This window comes from Natrix helvetica (genome assembly GCF_964273705.1).
Source record: "Natrix helvetica genome assembly, chromosome: 1".
NCBI lineage: Eukaryota > Metazoa > Chordata > Lepidosauria > Squamata > Natricidae > Natrix > Natrix helvetica.
The window spans coordinates 200,449,310-200,465,414 of record NC_138548.1 but is presented as its reverse complement, the minus strand read 5'-3'; the positions used below and the strand labels follow the sequence as shown (position 1 = coordinate 200,465,414).

Genomic DNA, 16,105 nt, shown 5'->3' with positions numbered 1-16,105 from the left:
ATTAAAACAGCCACCGAATAAAATCAAAGTAAAATGAGCAATGAATGTATAAGGTTCTAAAAAGAATCAGCACATATTTAAAACGGAAAAGTTAAAAAAAACTTGAGAAAACAGAGAAGCATTTGTTTGATACAAAAACACCAGTTGAGTCTCTTTTTGAGGAAGGCAGTTATATCTGGAGTTTAGGCATTAAAAACACCCATTGTTCTCTAAATAAATACACAGAGGTAAATTGAATATGGGAGGAAATGATCCTTCAAATAAACTGGTCTCAAACTTTTTAGGAAATCTGAATTCTAATATTCTGAACTGGGGGCAGGAACTGACAGAAAGGCAAAGAGAAGACTTAGTCATGGAATATTTTTTAGTTGTTCCTTTGCAGAAAATACATTCCCAAAAGTAACAGTCAGCAAATTCCAAGAAATGCAGGCAAAGCTTGACAACTATCTCCCCCTCTCTGTTCCGGTTTCTCCAAACAAAATTATGCTTTCTGGCTTCTAGCCCTGTCTATCAAGAAAGAAGATTATGTTGCAATCATCACAAGTCCATGCCAGTAATAATGTTCCAACAGCCTTTCCTGAATTGCTCAGAACCAACAGACTCCTCTTTTGTCTTCAAATTTCTATTGATCGTATCTTTTTAAACTCTCAGCCAACAAACAACTATATCTGCAGGAAGTTTCACCAGGTAATAGCAGCTTCAGAGAAAGGAACTAATATGTTCTGAAGCCAACTGCAAGCTGAAAGATCTGTAGTAGCTCATCAAAAACATGTCTGAGGATACAGTCCACAAAACCTTTCTATCCCTCCAGGGTGTGAACTACCAGCATTCTGGTCACATGCTGATCTATTCCTTCAACAAGTGGGCATTTCAGATTATTAAACTTCTCTAGTGATTATGGCTTTCTCTCTCTTCCCACTGTTTGCTTCTGTCTTTGCTTGTATGCTCCCAGTGATTGCCGGATTCCTAATCTGGCAACTTCATTTCTTTCTCAGATTTTGCAGTCAGTCTTGGTACTTGAGACAGGTAAGGGGCAGGTGACATTGTAGAAGATGAAGAATCTGCCCATCCAATCATGTCATAATGAAATCTTATCAAAGAAAGACCAGCACTAGTTCCTAATATTATCAGCTATTTGATCTGTAGCACCTCCTCTGGTTAAAAGCATGGGATTGTCACTGCTCAAGAACACATTATGTCAAAGATTTTAAAGTCACGACCTTAAGAAGGAAATAAATGAAATCTGTGAAGGAGGGTCATTTTTAACCTTTCCTCTTTAACCCAAATAAATCACAAATATTTAACCAGGGTTGCTATGGAGGGGAATTAAAAATACAGTTGAGGATGATAAAAGGATTATGCACGTCAGCTTTAAGAAAAAAATGTTAACGCTTATTGTGTTTCCAAATACTACCTTCCAATCACTTTTAACCTAAACCCGGAAAAGTAAAATTTGCCCTTTTCAAGTCATACATAGAGATTTACCAGGACAGTTGGAGTTTTTGATCACGCTTGTTTTATCTTTCTGAGCTTCCTCCTAGAAAACACAGGAATGTGAAAGGCAATAAAAACCACTGCTTCTTTGAGAATTAACAAGGCTCTGATAACCATCTGACAAAACAGTTTTATCCTTTGTATCTATTTCTTCTGTCTCTGTGTTACATATCAGCAAAAGTAATGTCATGTCAATCTTAATGTGTAATGAGTTCCGTGGGGTTTTCTGGGCAGCAATATGGAATTAATTTGCCACTGTCTTCTTACAGGATACTCCTCGGACTTTGCAGTCTAGCCTACAACCTAGATAGGTTTAATATGATACAGATATTCTCTAGGTTTCTCCCATCCAGCCATACAGAATACTAATCAGGCCTGGCCCTGTTTAGCTTCCAAACCCAAACAAGATCAGTCATAAGCTGCCACCTGCAGAGACTTATGAAGAGAAATAATTATAGATTAAAAGTTTCTTTCACTTCCCAAGAATGGGATTGTTAATGCAACACCATGCCTACAATAACATGCTACATCTTTCTTGACACTCATTACCTACAATAGCCTTTCCAAATGTTTTCATAGGCTCAAAAATGGTAAGGACCGTGGGTACTATCTACGAACTCATTGAATGCTCAGATAAGCTAATTTCCATGTAAATGAAACAGTAGCTTTTAAACCTGCAGTAACTTACCGCATTAGGATAGGGAAACTCAAAACGCACAAAAGCATCCAAATCATCAGGAGATATGCCTGAAAAAAAAACAGAAAGAGGAATATGGCAAATAATAGTCAAGAATTTGTTTTTGATAGACATCATCTGAAAGCTAAAAATAAATTTTCACAAAGCACAATCTTGCATGACAGCAGCTACAAACCACAAACAGGATTATCTGCCACATGAAGGCAAACAAATTTAGACTAAGGTGTGAAACAGAAACAGAAATATTTTTCTACACCAGGGTGGTCTCTACAAGAGAAGCTTGGCCTTTGGTAACCTGCAAGTCAGCATGACTGGAGTCTAGTCCATTGGACATAATTGTTGAAGGATGCCCTTTCGGGCCCTTATTTTGTTTGATGATGCTAGCAACAGATTTGTTCAGAAATCAACAAAATCATGTACTTTTTGACTGAATATTCTATCTATTGCAGTAGTAACCAACTAGAATAGTAACTGAAATTAGATTCTGCAATCATTTCATATGAGGTTTATTGCTTTTCGGTTATTTCTTTTTTGCTATTTATTTTTCTGATCCTTCTTTTGCAACCAAAGGCAGGGCATACACTGAATGAAAAATCAGCTCTTAACGACAGCCACATTGTTGAAAAAAGGCAAGAGAGACAAAATGATGCTTACAAGCATCCATCTGGTCAATCTACTGGGAATAGTCAAGAATCAACAATAGTACCAATGATTGAGGATGAATACTGACGAGAATATTTTGGCTTCTGCCACTCTTAGAACGCCAAGAGAGTAATAACACAAAAAAGGAGCAACGGAGGGGCATTTTACAGAGGTCAGTCATGTCAACAAAAAGGATGGCAGCATTGGGGGGGGGGTTCCCCCCCATTTAGTTAAAAAACAGGGCTCATTTTGTAGATTACCTGGAGGAGCTGGGAGGTTGATTCCTTTCACTATTGAAAGAATCATATCATTGCTGTTTAATTCTGGAAAGATCCTGAAAGGAAAAAGCAGCAAATAGTTTTAAGTCAGTATTAGATAACTCATTGGGTCATCAGTTCAGAAATATTTCCTTACCTAACATTTGTGCAACTCTGCATACCCTCCCTGTGCCACCTTCACATCCCCACATTCCCTTCCACACTGAACCCCTGCACCGTCTCCCCAATTCACAAGGCATCTCTTGTACAATCCCCTCTCCCTCCCTCCCTGCACAGCATCTCCCTGCACACACACACACACACAAACACCAGCCAAACCCCACAATGCCCCTCGCATACCCTTATACGTCATCATTTTTCAAGCCAAGCATTTCTTTAGTCCAATAGTTTGGATTGCATATGGGCAACCAAGTGCATTTTAGAAGCTCCCAAGAACAGGCAAGAGAGCCTCTGCCCTTTTCTACTGCCATTTTGCAGCAGCTGGTATGTGAAATATGCTGCCCGTGATTAGAAAATTTATATACAACCACTGACAGCCTTAACCTCCATAAATAAAATGTGGCCATGAGGACATCTAATGTCCAAGAAATGTCATGGTTTAACTATACACTTATATGTAACAACAATTGATTAGCTCCTTGATTTGATTACATTTTTTTCTATTTATAATACTATGAAGGGAAAAAACTTTTTACCTATATGTTCTATACCATGCATTGTTTATATGTGTGTGTGTGTTTTCTCTTACTGTACCTGCTGTTGCCATTTTTATTTATAGAAAGATAGTCTAGCCTTTAGTAATATCAATTGCCTTTTCTCCTTCTTTACTTGAACTAAAATATCTGGTCTACAAGTGCTCTGGCCAGAAAGTCAGCTTGATATAGTGGTTAATGGGCTGACCTGGAAACCAGGAGAGTTCTAGTCCAGCCTTAGGCATGAAAGACAGCTGGGTGACTTTGGGTCAGTCCCTCTGTCTCAGCCCAACTCACCTCACAGGGTTGTTGTTGTGGGAAAAATAGGAGGAGGAAAGAGTACTATGTGTGTTTGCCACCTTGAGTTTATCATAAAATAATCGAGGTGGGGGGGAAAAGGACATAATACTCCAAATATAACTGTACTGCATCAATAGGTAGTCCTTGACTTACAGCCACAACTGAGCCCAAAACGTTTCTTGCTAAGTGAAAGTTATTGAGTTTTGCCCAATTTTATGACCTTTCTTGCCACAGTTGTTAAGTGAATCACTGCACTTGTGTTAGGTTAGTAGCACAATTGTAAAATGAATCTGGCTTCCCCACTGATTTTGCTTGTCAGGTGGTCACAAAAGCTGATCGCATGTTCCTGGGACACTGCAACCGTCATAAATATAAATCAGTTGCCAAGCATCTGAATTTTGATCCCAGGACCATGGGGGAAATGCTGCGAAGGTCGTAAGTGTGGAAAATGGTCCTGTCACTTTTTCAGTGCAATTGTAACTTCAAACCTCGTGACTAAGTTGAATTGTTGCAAGTCGAGGAACTACATTTATTTCCAGTTGTTTAATGATTGCCAATACAGGTAGTCCTCAACTTACAACAGTTCATTTAGTGACCATTCAAAGGTACAGCAGCACACAAAAAGGGACTTATGAATCCTCTTCACAATTGCGACCTTTGCAGCCTCCCCATGATCATGGGATCAACATTCAGACACTTTGGGCAACTGGTTCATATTTATGATGGTTGCAGTGTCCCAAGGTCAAGTGATCACCTTTTGCGACCTTCTCACAATGTCAATAGGAAAAGGTTTACTTAACAATTGGGTTACTAACTTATCTACTACAGTGATTTACTTAACCTCTGTGGCAAGAAAGGTTATAAAATGGGGCAAGAACTGCCTGTAATGGGGGTTTTTTCTTTTGTTTTTCCTGTACAATAGCTATATACTTGAAATCCTTTTTAGCTCCCTGCCATGAAAATCTCTTTGTTTTCTATTTTTATTGCAAGTGCTAGACAATGAACTAGATCAGCGATGGCGAACCTTTTTTGGCTCGCGTGCCATAAGTGGGGGGAGCGCAGGGGGGGTCATGTGCGGGCGTGCCGCACCCATAATGCAATGCACGACCCCCTCCCCCAGTGCACATGCACACACTGTAGGCACAACCCCCCATTTTTTGCATGCTTTTCTCACCCTCCCCAGGCTCCAGAGGCTTTATAGGAGCCTGGGGAGGGCAAAAACAGCCTCCCCCGCCCCTCCAGAAGCCCTACGGAGGCTTCGGGGATCTTCAGGAGGCTTCCCTGAAGCCTCCGGAGCAGTCAAAACAAACTTCCCAAACTTCCGGTTTGCCCATAGGACCAGTTTTTTGCGCTCCAAAGGCTTCAGGGAAGCTCATGAAGCCTCCTGAGGGCCTCCGGGGGAGGCTGTTTTTGCCCTCCCCAGGCTCCTATAAGGCCTCTGGAGCCTGGGGAGGGAGAAAAATGGCTTTAAAAAAGGGTGAATTCAGCTGGCCAGCGCGCGCATGCGCGCTCGCCAGCTAACAGGGCAGCGCCTCACGTGCCCTGACAAATGGCGCCACGTGCCACCTGTGGCACGCGTGCCATAGGTTCGCCATCACTGAACTAGATCTATTTAAGTGAACAGTCCCCTGATGAGGGATGTCCATTATCCCTAAAAGAAATCTAGGGGAAGAAAGGGGAAACCCTGTGCCGTTTATCCTTACGGTAAGGCCCCAATCTTTGTGTTCTTCCTCTTCTTCCTACTGTCGAATCCTCAACACAGTCATAGACCAGCATAATGAAGGATGAGCGCAGTCATTAAAAATGCATATAGGATTTATAAAAAGTAAAAAATGAATTCTAAACATTTTAGATGGGTATCTTACTATTGTGCCTTCCAAACCCTTTTCACAGTACCATTCAAGTCCTATGTCAGCAAAATGATTACAATCCCCACTATGAGAATCTGGACTTCTTGTTCTAAAGCCCCAAGTCAAGGCTGGCAAATTTGCAACTCATTCAGGTCACGAAAACAATTCACAAAATCCATTTAAACCATGATAGGCTTCTTGCAACCTTCAACAGCATTATCTCAATGCTTCTATTAAAATGCCACCGGTCAATTTGGCAATATACCAAATTCAAGCTGTGGCCATTTCTACCCCGTGTCAATCTGGGGGTAGTTCTTGCTCACTCCCAAACCCTACCTTGCTGGCACTACTGAACATTCAATTGGGGCAGTGTTTCTCAATCTTGTCAACTTGAAGATGTCTGGATTTTAACTCCCAGAATTCTCCAGTCAGCAAATGCTGGCTGGGGAATTCTGGGAGTTGAAGTCCGGACATCTTCAAGTTGATAAGGTTGAGAAACATTGAATTGGGGCAACCTTATGAAGACAGGGTGGCATTCGTCTGGATTGTTAATTGTTGGGGTTCAGAGAGAAACTTAATCAGGATGTCCAAAACCCGAACCCATTTCTGATGAGGAAAGTAACTGAACAGCATTTCCTAGTAGGGAAAAATTGCCATAATCATGACCAGTTCACACACTTGACCATATTGAAAGTCCGCTGCTCATAATGATATTTTGGAAGTGGAAATCCTTTGGCGTGCGCTTGTTTTAAGATCTCCATATTTTTTTTGCAGTCTTCAGCCATCTTCTCAAATCTGGAGAGGGGAAGACCAAAACAAACATCCAGTTTATATCTGATTCATGAAATTTAACCAGACACCTTTCACATGCTCTGCTGGATGGCATGTTAACAGCCAGTTTACACAATGAATTGCAACTGTGTAAGTTTGCAGACTATGTTACCGTTCTCATTTTGTAAGTTGTCCAGAGTCTCTTCAACAGTGAAATGGACAGCATGTAAATGTACTTATTAAATAAATAAAATATTACAACATGTGAAGTGACCATTGAAGCAAAGCAGTCATCTAAAACTGTGGATGGTTGAGCTATAAAAGCAGGAATGCATTGAACATGTCATAGCATTAGATAGGCTATATCAGAAACAGGACTTGGTAACTCTAGACCCCTGACTAAAAATTAGCTTTTAGTAAACTAGCAACCCTGATCTCAGGCTGATGAAAGTTCTTGGGATCATTACATAAACAAGAAGCTGGAGGTTTCCCCATTACTAATGAAGGAACCCGTACTGGATCATACAAAGAAAATCAGGAACTCTCTGTCCTAGTGAGATATCGCTGAAGTCTTCTTCCTAAAAGGCCTTCAGGCCAGAATAGAAATAAAGCAAGCACATACAAATAAGATAAATAATATGAACGGGGATAGAGTGGTATTAGTTGAGAGCAATTCAATTGTGGGAATTCTTGTAATCCCATCCTTATCATCTCAATGCATTTTCTATAGAAACTCTGGATTTTAGATAGCTGCCAAAGAATATGAAAAAGTCTGAAGAATTCAATCTAAAATAGTTAATTTTGATCCCAGCAAACAGAAGCAGTATTGTTTTCAAGCAGTGAATAAAACTGGAACTTCTCCAGCCACAGCTAATTGGCAGTGGATCTTGACGTCTGGGAACAAATTGTGTTTTGAGAACTGCATTGGCAAAGTGGAACATTCCATACAAACCAGAGCGCTTTGCTTCACTATTGGTCCCAGATCTGCCTAGCAAATGCAAATTTTTACCAAACACTGAGTAACAAGTCAGGCATATTGTTAGGCATACCACTTTATAATGCCTTGGTAAGGCCACACTTGGAATACTGCATTCAGTTCTGGTCGCCACGATGTAAAAAAGATGTGGAGACTCTAGAAAGAGTGCAGAGAAGAGCAACAAAGATGATTAGGGGACTGGAGACTAAAACATATGAAGAACGGTTGCAGGAACTGGGTGTGTTTAGCTTAAGAGAAAGAAGGACTAGGGGAGACATGATAGCAGTGTTCCAATATCTCAGGGGTTGCCACACAGAAGAGGGAGTCAAACTATTCTCCAAGGCACCTGAGGGTAGAACAAGAAGCAATGGGTGGAAACTAATCAAGGAGAGAAGCAACTTAGAACTGAGGAGAAATTTCCTAACAGTTAGAACAATTAATCAGTGGAACAGCTTGCCTCCAGAAGTTGTGAATGCCCCAACACTGGAAGTCTTTAAGAAGATGTTGGATAGCCATCTGTCTGAAACGGTATAGGGTTTCCTGCCTAGGCAGGGGGTTGGACTAGAAGACCTCCAAGGTCCCTTCCAACTCTACTATTGTATTGTATTGTATTAAGTCATATGATCCATGAATCATGCCATAAAAGTTATATACAAAAATGGACCTTTAAGAGGCGAAAAAGATGGGACACATAGGGAAGATGTAATGTATTAGATGTAGTGCACCTGGGAAGATTTAGTTATATTCTCATGATCTGGGGCAAAGAAGATAACTTCATCATTTACCAATGTTTTCTAATTATTACTTTTAATTTAGGAGCTCAATCTCTTTAGTGTCAATAGCAACTAAGGTTTTAAACAGTAATATTTTCCAGCATGGTTTGAGAGATGCTAGGAGTGAACCTATGGCATGAAAACATGCTTCTTGTCTGACTTGGCCTCTCCTGATTACTGATTATTTTTTCCAAGAAGTTGCAGTTTTTCCTAAGGCAAAATGCTTACTGTTATCTTTAATTACTCTATAATTTGCTTCAGAAATCTTTGTGGTTGTTTTCTTAAATCCAAAGGAAGTCTATTCAATGGCTTAACTCCGCAAAAGAATATTCATTACAACAAGGACATGTCTAGCCAATGTGAAGATCATATAACAGTAACAGAAGAGAAGGACATTTGTAAGTTTACTGATATACTTACTTGATGGTTTCTGTGATGTTCCCTAAATGGGTGAACTGCTTTGAGTAACTGATACACATCTGGAACAAAGAAGAAGCCACATGAGGAATAGACAAACATGTGATAGATTTGGCTGCCTCTTCTCCATTCAAAATAACTCAGGCAACACTCATATTCCTTCCCTTAACAAGCCCAACTCTTACGCAAGAGCCCGCAGCCTCTTTCCTCACAGAACCCAGGGACATATTTTTGATATAATCCATCTCCCATCCAGTAGCTGTAGTTAACTCTCTCCTGGGACTTGTGGACAACCTAATCACAGTTGCTGATGGCTGTCAGAACTGAATCTTTGGGGAGATCAACAGACATGTAGGTGACCCATTCCAATCTGATGCACGGGAGCAAGATACTTTAGATAAAGATTACTGGACCATCACCACTTTCGGAACTTTTCCCCCCCTTTGCTACACCGGGCGTGGGTATGGCCAGCATGTCACGTATCCGGCCCACGAGCCAGGAGTTTGACAGCCCTGCTCTAAGGTTATATTGCTGGGGCTGGACCCTAAAGAAGGGTGACCCATGATGGGTGCATCACAGATGGAGGAACAGACTAAATACAACCCAGTGGAATGGGAAATGACAAGAATACCATGTTGGCAGGATCCTTCAAGATGGGAGGTATTTAACAGTGACTAGGGAAGAGCAGAGGGGAAATACAAATAGTACTGGGGCTGGCTTTGACAAGCAAAGTCAGTGGGGAAGTCAGCAGGAGATCGTAAATGGCGATAATGTGATGTCGCATCTAATGGCCATGCAGCAGAGATGGCATTCAGCAGGTTCTGGCCAGTTTTGGAGAACCAGTAGTGGAAATTTTGAGTAGTTCGGAGAAATACCACCTCTGACTGACATCTATTCTCTGCCTCCCGAGTCCCAGCTGATCGGGAGGGAATAGAGATTTTACAGTATCCTTCCCCTGCCACGCCCACCAAGCCACGCCCACCAAGCCACACCACGCCCACCAAGCCACAGAACTGATAGTAAACATTTTTTAATCCCAACACTGCACTGGGGTGGGTTCCGGCTACTGCTACTCCCCGTTTGCTCAGGGACGCTCTGCGTGTGCACCTTTAATGCACGCTATGCACACATGCGCAGTATTTAAAAAAAGCTTCTGTGCATGTGCAAAGCAAAAAAACGAGATGGCAGTGCCTACAGCGCCGAGAGCAGCAGTTTGGGGGCGTGGCAGGCCAAGTTACTACCTACTTGGCCGAACCAATCCAAACTGGTAGAAACCCACCTCTGCACTACTGCCATGCAGGATTCGCCTAAATGTGTCAAGCGAAAGTACTGCAACTGCTGTGGTAAGTTGATGCAGTCACCGATAGCCATGCTTTTTGATCACTTAGCATAGAGTTGGGCTTGTTAAGGGATTATTTAACAATTACTTTCATTAAGTGAGGACTACTTGTGAGAAACAATACCACAGATCTAGGCAAAATGCAGAGAAATCACAAATACGGTTAACATTTGGCTGTAAAAGCTAGACAAAGAAAAAATAGATGTCCCTGGAGAAAAATGTTGGGAATACCCTGGACCACAAGATGAATCCAAATATAATTCTACATGAAGAACAAGTCTTCTCACTGGAAAACTAAAAAGAAAGCTAAAGCTTGATATTTTGGACACACAGATTGAAGAGAACAACTTTTGGAGTAATTGCTAATACTTGGGGAAATCAAAGGCATTCAAAATGTGGTCAACAGAAGTCAAAATTGCTAGATGCTATCTCTGATAAGTGACAACATAATCTTATACAAGTACTCAAAGTAACTCTTTCCAATAGACAATCCTGCTGAAATAATATCCATTGGTTCATGAAAAAGTGGATGTAACTGAACAGCAATGAAGTGAGAATCAAGTGAATGTCTTTGGGCAGTTTTTTATTTTCTTTTTTAAAGTTTCTATTTTAAAAACCACTGAACCATCTTCAAATAGTTTCCTTACGCACATAACTTCTCTAATATCCTCTGGAATGGTAAACAACCTAAGCAGCCAAGTTCAGCTTGGCCCGGACATCTGCTCCATATATGAAAACAGGATTTTTAAAACAAAAATAGCAAAGTAGACAAACAATTCCACCCACTCTCAATCTACTACCTAACTCTTTACCTGAACACAGTTTATACCAAAAATGAGTTTGATGAGAGAAAAACTGCTTAAAAAAAGGAAGAGACGCTTTCTCACCTAATTCCACACATCCTTTTGGATTCTCACTTTCCACCGCAAAAATGCACACGTACATGCATGCCGACAGGTCAGGTAAACAGCAAATGTGGCTGCTATCATTAAAATTTCACCTCCCATAAAAGCTCATTTAAATCAGACTCTCATTCTAAGGGGCTGGACCCTTCTCCAGATGTACTGGATTAAAACCAAAGGTCAGCAGGCTCCCTGGATAACTTAGGCGTTGATGTCCAGCACATTTAGAGAGAGGGCCTTTAGGCTACAACCTTTCGTAATTTCTGTCCAAGATCCAAAAGCAACAATCAGAAAAATGGTGTGGATGAAGAATGAAAGAACTACAAGGGTACAGGAAGAACTAGTAAGGAAAGGTCAGAATATCTTCTATCTCATCTCTTAGAAGAGAAGAGCTTTGTGCCCCTTTCAGGCTTCAGCTTTTACTACCTCATGCTGTTGCCTCATTAGCTTCACAAGCTCAGTGTACTGGGCAGTTGTTGCTGGGGAAATGTTGGCTCCACCCCGCTGCACAAGCATGAATTCTTCCTTGTTCACGGGAGCCGGGGGCACCTAAATGAAGGAAAGAAGAAAGCAAACGTTGGAATTAATCACTTCTAAAATACCATGCCTTCATGGAGACCTTTTTTTTTTTTTACTGTCCCAGCAAGGGGAAATCATGTCAGGGCTCTGCTTTACTTAAGGCAAATTGTTCTGTACAAAAAACTGATATGGGCTTCTCTAGGTCGTGGAGGAAAGCATGCAGATGAACAGCTATACTTCAGGGATTTAGCCTGAGGAGAATTGCAGAAATATTCTGCACCAACACAGACTTTAAGAAGACGCTTAGCTGGAGGCCCTTTTCTGACACGGGACCACAGGATGTAATATAGGGAGTACAACGGGTTCAAATTCCAGCCCATTATTCGCCTGTCAGGCTTTAGGTGAAACTCTCATTGTCCCCTAAACTTTCCCCCAAACCTGTTTGGCTTGCATCTCATTTTTCTCCTCAAGGGGAAAATAAGAGGACCGAATTAAAAACAATCAGCACTAAGAGGATCAGCTCCACTTTGCCCAGGCTCCATTCTCCCACTTCAAAGAGAAAGCCAAGCCTTCTCTGCAGGAGGATTTCAGAGTAAAGGTATTGAACAAACAAACAAACAAACAAACAAATAAGCCCTGGGGTGAAGCTTCTGGCTAGAGATGAGGCTTTCTTTCTGAAAGCCCAGCCCCTAACATGATCTGGCAAATCCATGGAAGTGAAGAACCAGTCATCCAATCTGATTCATTTTCCATGCCTGACACAAGAACTGCCCTGCTAGATCAGACCAATTCGTTTTGATCTGGCCCAGGTTCTATTGATCTGATGCTTCTTACAAAGATGATCTCTGTTTGTACATTTGAAAACTTAAGCCATGCCTAACTGAAATGAATATTTTTGACAGCTGCTGTTTCTTTAAAATAAAAAATGACAAAAACAGAATAAAATCCTGGCTGCAGACACTCAGATTAAATGAAAACATCCAATTGGCCCAAATCATCTGAGATTACAATATTCTTGCATGAGATCATTAAAATCTCATCAGATTTCAGGCATTTCCTTGAAGTCGCCAAAGTCATTTTAAATGAAGTTCTCTTGGAAGTCTCATAAGCCAGATACTCCAATCTCTACCATCAAAATTGCTTCACACTTAAGAGAAGATTGTACTAAACAAGTGGGATGTTGACAGATCATCTACGAGTCAAGGGACACGCTCCCTCCCTAGATGGACAGAAAAACAACTTGCCTTACTTATGTCGACAGGGAGCCCACTTTGTGATGCTTCAATCATGGGGTCCAGCCCTTTGGCCTGGCATAAGAACAGCTTGGCCCCCTCAATGTCATTCCTCTGCTTTGCTCGGAGAGCTCCCTGTTTCAATTGCTTCTTCCGGTTTTCTAAGAAGGTCAGCTGCTGTTGAGCTGCAGGGATGAATGGCGAGCAAAGGAAATACTATTCAGAGTAATTGGTAAACCCAAGAAAGGAAATTTTCCATGTGGATGAGGGAAACTCGTTGTATAATCCACTCTCTAATTTGGTCATGCTCTGTGCAAAACAGTTGCCATTAAACAACAGCACGGGGGATACGAGAAGACATGTACTCAGATGATTTTGAAGATTTGTAAATCTATCCTCTTCTCAGGTCTCACTAGGTTGCTCAGTGTGATGGGTATATGTGTGTGGGTTCCTGGGAGGAATGAGTGAAGAATGTGTACACCAAGAAGATATACTCCCAACAAGAACACCCAATGGTGAAGGTCATCCTAGCTATCTAACTAAAGCATGTAGGTACCTATTATTGGGCAGACATGATACCCAAAGATGCAGGAAGGAAAAAGCTAAGGCATAATTTCATAGTGCATTGTTGGGAGAAAGCAGTGAGAAACCTATAAAAGAACTACCATGTTTTCACTCGTTTTTGCCCTCCCAAGCCCCCAAGAGCCCTCCAAACCCTCTGCACATCCATTTTTGTGAAAAACAGGATGCATGGGCTGGGGTTTCGGGAGGCCCAAAATGCTGTATTCAGTGTATAAGACACACCAAATGTTTACCTTCTTTTTTGGGGGAAAAAGGTGCATCTTATACTCCAAAAAATACGGTACTACTGTATGTAGCTGGAGAGTTGCACCAGTACCCAAATATGAGAGAAATTTCTTCAGATGTTCTGCACATCCTAGTCAACCACCTGATCATCACCGAAATGTGCAATGGAACAGATACTTGAATTTACCTACTTTTTTCTTCTGTCCCAGTACTCACAGTCTTTATGCCCACCAAAGAATGCAAGTCACAGGTTTACATTATTGACTGAGTTGAGGACTCCAGTAGCAAAATGATGCAGAAGAAAAAAGAAATGAGTAAAATGGGAAAAAAAAACCACTTACCTTTTGCAATAATCTTTGGGGCACTTTTAGCAGCTGGTGCTGCCTTTGCAAGGGCAGCTTGTGGGCCTGGCTGATGGGGCAGTTTCGGCTGGACTGAGGGAGCCAGCTTGGATGATGCTGGAGAGGTGTCAGGCTGAAAGAGCAAGGATTATACCTGTGAAGTAGTTCCTTATATGATTCAGCACCATTTCCACAGTTAAAAAAGTCCAAACAGTATTGGAGGTATGGCAGATGCTTTGACTGGTGTCTATTGAAGAGTGCATTACTTCAATAAAATCACACAATCCTAGAATTGCCAAGGGCAATTTAGATCAGCAAGGCCAACCGCCTGCTCAGTTCAGGAATCCAAAAAGAACCCACTTCTTCTCCAGATAATTGGTTCCACTATCAAACTGCTCATACGGCATTTTTTTTCTTTTAACATTCAGCTGAGATCTTCTTTTCTATCGTTCATTCCCTGTGTAGCATGCTGGAACAAGGGCTTTAACTACTTTGCCACATCCTTTCAGATACTTGAAAAGTGCTAGGAAATCCACCCCCCCACCTCATCATCTTTTTTCAAGGCTAAACATACTCAGCATACACACTAAACACACAATTAGATCTCCCTTCAGGCTCCCAGTGTCTAGCCCTGATCATCCTTGCTTCCATTTTCTCTTCTTAGGTATGGTAGTCAGAACTGGCCCCAATACTCGAAGTGCGTCTGATCCAAGTGAAACAATGATTTTCTTTAACTTCTAAAGTGCATTTGCCTTTTTTCCTATCCAGATAACAGTTAGAAGGGACTTTGGAGGTCTTCTAGTCCAACCCCCTACATAAGCAGGAGACCCTCTAACATTCCAGATAAATGCTTGTCCAATTTCTTCCTTAAAAAACTCCAGGAACACCCGCAACAGAATGATCTTGCCTCCTCGTGTTCAGTTTGAGACAATTCTTCCAAATTTGTTTTCAAAAATGCTGTTACCAAACCAGGTATTTCCCATCTGCACGTGTGCACTTCATCTCATTCTATTACTTTTAACCGACTTCTCTAATCTATCAAGATACCCAGATCCTGGAGTAGCTGATTATATGTGGAAGGGGATAAATTGGGGTGGGGAAACAAACACTCCTCAGAAGCTGCATAATTGGGGTGCTGTCATTGCGAAGGTCCCACTCTTGGCCACTACACTGTAAGCCAGTGATGGCGAACCTATGGCACGCGGAGCCATTTGTCAGGGCATGCGAGGCACTGCCCTGTCAGCTGGCCAGCACGCATGGGCGCGCTGGCCAGCTGAGTTCACCTTTTTAAAAGCCATTTTTTGCCTTCCCCAGGCTCCAGAGGCTTTATAGGAGCCTGGGGAGGGCGAAAAGAGCACCCCCCCGCCCCCCCGTCCGGAGGCTTCGGAACGCTTAAAACCACCCTCCGAGCAAACCGGAAGTGACTTCCTGTTTGCTCGGAGGGTCGTTTTGAGCGCTCCGAAGGCTTCAGGGACCGTCCAGAGGCTTCCCTGATGCCTTCGGAGCGCTTAAAACGACCCTCTGAGCAAACCGGAAGTGACTTCCGGGTTGCTCGGAGGGTCGTTTTAAGCATTCCGAAGGCTTCAGGGACTGTCCGGTTTGCTCGGAGGGTGGTTTTAAGCGTTCCGAAGGCTTCAGGGAAGCCTCCGGACGGTCCCTGAAGCCTCCGGAGGGCCTCCGGGGGGGGCGGGGGAGGCTCTTTTCGCCCTCCCCAGGCTCCTATAAAGCTTCTGGAGCCTGGGGAGAGCGAAAAAAGCATGTAAAAATGGGGGGGTCGCGCATTGTGCACGCATGCGCACTGGGGGGTCGCGCGTTGCATTATGGGTGCGGCACGCCCGCACACGACCCCCCTGCGCTCCCCCCACTTGTGGCACGCGAGCCAAAAAAGGTTCGCCATCGCTGCTGTAAGCCAAACTCACTAACAGAGTTTGTTAGCAGGGATTTCATATCTAATCTCAATTGTTGAGATGGATGTTATTGGGATCTGTCACTCTTGATCAACATTTTAAACCCAGTCTGGTAAATCACAGTGATCTAGCACAGTATTTCCAAGATCAACAATATGTGGTCCCTAT

At 42.3% G+C, this 16,105-nt stretch overlaps 1 protein-coding gene across 5 annotated transcripts in view; it reads right to left on the bottom strand.

Annotated features, from left to right (window-relative positions):
• Positions 1-16,105, bottom strand: part of CC2D1A (coiled-coil and C2 domain containing 1A) — a 57,480-nt gene that overhangs the window by 13,688 nt on the left and 27,687 nt on the right. For all 5 annotated transcript variants that reach the window (XM_081955556.1, XM_081955557.1, XM_081955560.1 and 2 more), the window contains exons 14-21: positions 14,031-14,163; positions 12,895-13,067; positions 11,558-11,680; positions 8,894-8,952; positions 6,632-6,748; positions 3,094-3,167; positions 2,183-2,241; positions 1,486-1,537 (exon numbers count right to left, since the gene is read on the bottom strand). In XM_081955556.1, coding sequence (XP_081811682.1) covers positions 1,486-1,537; positions 2,183-2,241; positions 3,094-3,167; positions 6,632-6,748; positions 8,894-8,952; positions 11,558-11,680; positions 12,895-13,067; positions 14,031-14,163 — 790 coding nt within the window. The remainder of the gene's footprint in view (positions 1-1,485; positions 1,538-2,182; positions 2,242-3,093; positions 3,168-6,631; positions 6,749-8,893; positions 8,953-11,557; positions 11,681-12,894; positions 13,068-14,030; positions 14,164-16,105) is intronic.